At 40.1% G+C, this 6,865-nt stretch overlaps 1 protein-coding gene across 1 annotated transcript; it reads right to left on the bottom strand.

The window, feature by feature from the left end:
* Window positions 1-955: 955 nt before the first annotated feature.
* On the bottom strand, window positions 956-4,315 carry LOC114616534 (succinate--CoA ligase [GDP-forming] subunit beta, mitochondrial-like; the record flags this gene model as incomplete). The annotated part of the gene is made up of 2 exons (XM_028761975.1): window positions 956-1,116; window positions 4,154-4,315. Coding segments are annotated over 2 exons (323 nt in total), but the record flags the coding sequence as incomplete, so codon positions are not given.
* Window positions 4,316-6,865: the final 2,550 nt, after the last annotated feature.

Here is a 6,865-nt window from a genome sequence, read left to right as displayed (position 1 = left end):
CCACAAGAAGCCAACTATAATGTCCTAGTAGGTAGGGGTGAGGGGGAGGGGGCAACTCTGGTTTGTTTTCATTCGTGCTGGCCTAGAATTCTTATGTCTTCAAATAATTTAGTAACCAACAAAATTTATTAAATGCTCTAACAATGGTGGGATAACAACTCCTGAGTGAAGTTTAATACAAATGAATATGGCATATAGTTAGTCCCAAGTCCAGTTATGAGAATTAAATGAAAACCATGAAAAGTATAAACTTTTGAAAAATGGAGACATTGTATATAAGAATTAAGTTTAAGCCTGTTATCCCTGATGACCAAGAAAGGACAATTACAGCAAAGAAAGGAACTGGCCAGGAACTCACTAAACACCTGTAGTACCCTAGCTGGCCACAGCGATACTACATTCCACTCTGCTACAATGTTAAAAAGAAAAAATTTATATAAATAAACAACAGAATTTAGAAAACTACATTCAGTAATTTACTTCTTAATCCATATGTTACCAACTGTCATAATTAAGGCTGCAGATTAAACCACCTACAGAAACAGAGAGGCTATTATTTCTTCCATACATTATATACTGTGACGTGTGATCCTATAATTATATTCATTTCTAATACTCTGGTAATATCTTCAGGATCCTTACAAGAGGAATGTGAGGCTGAGTCCCTAAGTCATGTAAACATAGGACTAAGGCTTGGTGTCAATTACCCAAATGCACACCAATCGACAGCACAGTATTACTCCTTAGACTGTCTTTTGTGTTCTATTCTACCTCCCAAGACTGTGGGCACAGTTTCTGAAATGAGACCCAGAAGTGGCTTATAAGCCTTTAAACAAACAAAAGACAGCAGGATTTATACCTTAGGCTGCAAAACATCTATTGCCTTTTTCATTCTTAGCACCAGGTCACAAGTTGTATCATCCGGAGGCAGAAAACTGAACGCTATGCCATCTCCCTACTGAAGAAGCCTTACCTTGGGATCAGATGTGAGCAGTTTGAATGCTTGATAGACTTGGGCCTCCTTTACACCACCTCCGAGGTCCAAGAAGTTAGCTGGCTTCCCTCCGTTCAGGAAGATGATGTCACAGGTAGCCATGGCCAATCCAGCACCATTCACTGTGAAATGCAAATAGCACACAAAATGGAAACATGAAACAGCACAGAAATGGAGTGGGAACACAGAAGGCCAAATGAGAACACTATCATTTCTAAGCCAATCTGTACCCTGAATTGGGATTCAACTCATAAAATAATTTATGGTTAATAATCAGGACAAGTGTATCCAAAGAATAAACAAACAAAACAAAGAAAAATGAGGAGAATTCAACAATAATTCATATAACAAAGACAGGTTAAGGACTAATTTGGCTGTGGGTTCTGAAAAGGCTTCACATAGGAGGATGGGCAAAAAGAATTATGGCTGTGAAGAGTGGCTAGCCATTCAAATTATGTGAACCAAGAGCAATGCTCAGCTTGTCCCTGTGGAGATGCTCTCTGACTGTGCAACCTTTGGAATTAAACCAACATCTAACGGTTCTGCTCTTTCTTTACCTTTGGCAGGCATGCATTTTTGTGTGAGCTAATCGGCAGCAACTCAAAAGAGAAACAATAGGGTCCAAACCAGCATGCCTTGATGCTCCTTCTCCTGTAAGTTAGTGCAAGAAGCACACTACTTAGACTAACATCCCTGGAGCCTTAGCACTCAGAACACTAAAGGTAAGACAGAATTCAGGCCACCCTGATCTACATAGTAAGTACCAGGAGAACCTGGGCACACGGTACAATTCTGTCTCAAAAAACAAAAACAAGGGGCTGGAAAGATGGCTCAGTGGTTAAGAGCACTGATTGCTCATCCACAAGTCCTGAATTCAGTTCCCAGCAGCCAGGCTAGGCTGTAACTGAAGCCCTAAGGGAACTGACACCTTCTTCTGAATTCTGGGGACCATTGGCTGCATATACATACACATATCTAAAAATAATTCTAAAAAGGAATCACAAAACTTAATACAAGATCTTATTTACTAACCCAATATTCAACCTAAAACAAAAGTACAACAATTTAGGGACCTTTCTTAAGAACTACCATAGCCATTTACATGGGCATTCCTGCCTTTTAGAGCTAATGTTCACTGACCAACTGCAATTCTTTTGCTTCTTATGCTTAGTTACAGAATTACTTTCCTCAGGTAACAAGGGAGAAGGTGCAGAAACTCAGCAAGGGTAAAGTACCCTGGAATTCCCCCAGACAAACCTGGGAATTGTGACTGCCTTAATTAGGTAGGGAAAATTAAAAATAGGGAGTGGGGACCTATATCCTGGGGTGGGTTAATGTGTCCTCAGGCCCAAGCTTAGCAAATAAATTATGTATTGCCCATCATAAAAAATGGTATTTGTAATAAAGATCTTCAATTAGTGTGCAGTGTTGTTAATCAGAGTTTGTGAGAAACATTCACCCAGAAAAATCTGTATTTAATTTGTTCTAAACCCCTGTATTGCCCCCTTCCCAAATGCCTACACATGTTACAAACACATTTACTTATTGCAGCCAAGAGGGTGTAAGTGATCTACACTATTCAGATAGCGCTCCTATATAAAGCAGGCACTTTAGGTATCAATTGTAATTGGATGCCATTTTCCATTGTATTGAACAGCGAACTGTTGAAGACTCTTCACGTCTTAATATAATGATGCTGTTGTTTTAATGAGCAACAAATCTTTTTAATTTTAATTCCATTAAGATGAAGACCTCAGTTTCTAGTGCAATGAGTTGTTTCTAGCAGAAACACAGTCATGTGCAATTAAGCCGGAAGCATATAAATCACAAACACTAGAAGCCATGGACAATAACTGAAATTGTATTGCCTCTACAGACCCATCTTATCTCAGCTGCATAAGCCATTTTCACTAAATTAGAGAACCATGATGGAGCCCATTGTTTGATTAATAAACTGGCAAAATGAAAGTATTTTGGCAACTGGTTACCATTCAATCTGAAATGTTAGTGAAATGATTAGAATTTATGTCCTGTGCTCCTTCCTCTGTGCCCTAGTTAGCATTAATTGTCAACTTGACACAGGCAATAGTCACCTGGGAAGGGACTCTAAGCTGAGGGACTATCCAGATCTGACTGCCTTGATTGATGAGTGATATAGGATGGCCCACTGTGGGTGGCACCATTCCCTGGGCTGGTGGTCCTGGGCTGTATAAGAATAAACTATCAACTCAGCTTTCAAGAGTGGTTTCTATTTCACGTTCCTTCCCTCTTTTCCCTCAGTGATAGACTATGGCCTGTAAGCTAACTTTGCTCCCCTAAATTTCTTTTGGTCAGAATGTTTTGTCACAGCCATAAGAAAGGAGACTAGAACACTCTGAAAAAGTAATTTTGTCTCAGTGTACAGTTTCACAACAGTTCCTAGTAGATGGATGCTGAATACATAGGGACAGTTGTTACTTTAACTAAAAAAGTTGAGATGCTTTAAATCAATGTTTCTTATATATATATTCACACGGGCATATATGTGCATATACACATGTATATGTGTGTGGAGGCCAGAGATGAGTGTTGGGTATATTTCCCTACTGCTTCTCTACTTCATTTTAAAGAAAGATCTCTCACTAAACCTAGAGATCACCAATTGTCTAGACTGGTAGGACTGCAAACCGCCTCAATCCAGCTGCTTCCCACTGTCATAGAACTGTGGCTATCACCATATGCCATCATGCCCAGGTTTTATGTGGGTGCCATGGATCCACACTCAGACCTTCACATTTGCACAGCAAGCACTTACCACTGTGCCATCTCTCCAGCTTCTCAGCAGTTCCTATTTGGAGTGCTTCTGTATACCAGGCACCTGGAAACATCTGGGCACTTTCTTTGCATTGTTTCATTTCCACAACTATCAGCTATCTCTGGAGGAGAGGAATACAACTGAACCTAATATACTGGATGGCTCTCTGAGAATAAAAGATCATCCAATCCAAAAGCTCAGCAGTGCCAAAGTGGAAAAACTGCTTTCAATCAGTGACCATCAATCAAAATGGACTTTGAAACTGTTTTCCACTTGACACTATAAGAAAACACCTATTTTAACAGCTATTAGTAAATAGCATTTAAGAAATCTTATAACATTCCAGACTCAGTGCGAGCACTTACCAAAGCAGGCGATGTTTCCGTCTAGTCCGATATACTTGAGATCGTATCTGGCAGCTTCATTTTCAATGGGCTCATTCTCTGACTTATCATCCATAGCAAATATGTCCTTTTGTCGGAATTCAGCATTGTCATCAAAGTTTATCTTGGCATCAAAACAAACAACTAAACAAAGAGCAAAGGAGGCCATACCTGAGTCTCTTTGGAGTCAATACACTGAGTTATTCAGGCCAGCAGGTACAGGAGTAAGGAAGGCAGAACTCTCATTCTCTCACACTATAGGTACGGAAGCAACTGTTGCTTTCTTAACCTTCAAACTCTTAGGCTACAGAGATAAACAAGACAAGGTCCCTGTTCTGAGGGGACTTACATTTCAGCAATGAGGACAATAATTCACATCTGTCAGTCTCTGCTCAGTAACACAACAAAGGTCACCAGCATCCACAATAAGCGCAGTTGGCACAACTGGCCCTGGAGTCACAGCTGTAACTGCATTACTTACTTACAGTTAGTATTTAGCAGGTGAGCCTTGTCTTTCCCTTTTATGCAGAAAGAAACAAGGGAATAATGTCATTTCTTTTTCTCTCCTCTGTCCCGACATTCCATAATAAAATTTGAATTTTATCACTACCCTCTTACTACTCTAATACTTTTAGATTTAATGTAAGCGAATGCTGTGTCAGAATACCCATTTTATAATTTGTCCCTTAATTCTGATGCCTCTCAGTATTAATTAAAATTGAATATATTTAAGGTACAGAGAATGTTTTGCCATACACACATATTTTTGAAATGACAACTGCAGCAATCAGATTTACATATCTGACTCTCAGATTATTTTCTTCTTTTCTGCCTAAATATTTGGGGTGAAAAAGCATACAATCATGCTCTTTGAATCATTTCTAGCATACATTACTAACACTGTAGCCTTAATAAGATTATCTCTATTCATGGTGGATCTTGTCTTCCTCACTTGTGAAGAATAGGGAAAGCAATGCCTACTCTAGACTACAGACTAACTTAACCCAGGTAGATGTCTCTGGTTATGACTTCTCAGGTCTGCCAGTGCTGAGATGCCAGGCATCACTAGTGCCACGGTATACATCCTCTGCTAGAGGAACAAACAGCTCTGCACACAGCAAAGCTCACTCAAAGACAGGGTTGGGCCACCACGCATCTTTGCTTACAAGGATGCAAAGAGGACACTTAAGGGATGGCTTTGGAAAAGAGGACAACATCTGTGGTATCTGGACTCCAACATGTTTATTATTTCCCTTGCAGCAAAAACTTGTTGACTGTGCCACTGCGCCATCGTAACATTCTCTAGTTGAATCCTAGACATGAACAAGCAGATGTCTTTGGTCAACATTTACAGATGTTGTGCCAGCTTTGCTGAGAAGTACTTCACTTCTGAAATGTGAGCCTTCATTTCTCAGCACCTCACAGAAAAACAATGGACATGGCCAGATAATTCTACTTGCTTACAAAGAAAAGAAAACACTGGTGCTTTATGGCAACCTGCACCGACAGTTAACAGGAAGATTTCTTCCAGGTTCTCTTGCATATGACCCAAACACTTGGAGCAGTTCGGATAGAACTGGTATATTAACATTCAAGACGACTTGGCAGAAAAACAAACAGGCCAAAAGTTACATAAATGAATACTGACTGACAAAAGAAAATCTTTCATGGAAGCTGATATCTGCTTAAGTCCCTAGTCTTGCTACAGACTGCCGAACCACTGGCCACATGATGAATACAGAGTGAATGAGTAATTATATTCCTACAATGGTGAAGTTGTAATGAAGGAATCCTGCAATTACCAAAGGAACTGGCCTGTGTTCTCTGCTCACTGCAAAGGCACTTTCTCAGCAGTTAATGACCAGTGTAATGATCAATAGAAAAGCAACTTCATTCTTGGCTTTCCACTGGGTTTATAAATACATTCTAATTAATTTATTAGTAATTTTAGCTCCTCCATTACTCACTGGCAAGATTACTTGTAAGTGACACCTTCAAAATGAATGGGCAAAGGCTATCAAATTGACTTTCTAAGTGAAGACTTGCAAATAAAAGAATTCTTGGTCAAGATCAATAAACTAGTAAATCAAAATAGTTCCAAGCTAAACTTTGCCCCTTATTATAAAGAATACAGTTGCAAGCAGCTACAATGAAAGGATAATTAATGGAGATGTATGCCAAGTCCAGCAGGCAGCCCCAACCAAATGCCTGCAAAGCCATACTTCCAAAAGATTCTTCCTGGATTATCATGCACATGCCAAGAGCAGACAAGAGCCTATGGTTTGGTGAGCAGCTTGAGAACCAGATAGGCAATCCAGGGCTTGAAAACAAGGTCGGTGTAAGAAGCTACAGTGGCCCTTGGTGCTACAGTAATCTGTTACCTGTCTGGTAGCAGATCAGTGTGTGCAGATCCAAGAGCTTTGGGAAACTAAAAATACTGCACAGTTATGAAGTTAGATATGGATATTTAAGGAGGCAGAGACAAGCTGGGCCTGATGGTATACACTGGGAATTCCACACTCAGGAGGCTGAGTTAAGAAGATTTCAAGTTAAATCCAGTGTGGCCTAAGCATGTACAACATAACAGTCTCTGTCCCTCTTTCTCCATCTCTCTCTCCCTCTCTCCCTCTTCCTCCTTCCCCTACTCCTCTCTCTCTCTCTCTCTCTCTCTCTCTCTCTCTCTCTCTCTCTCTC

This window comes from Grammomys surdaster, unplaced genomic scaffold (assembly GCF_004785775.1).
Source record: "Grammomys surdaster isolate TR1022 unplaced genomic scaffold, NIH_TR_1.0 332464, whole genome shotgun sequence".
NCBI classification, from domain to species: Eukaryota; Metazoa; Chordata; class Mammalia; order Rodentia; family Muridae; genus Grammomys; species Grammomys surdaster.
Note: the sequence above shows the minus strand (reverse complement) of the source record. Positions and strands in the feature narration are given on the sequence as shown.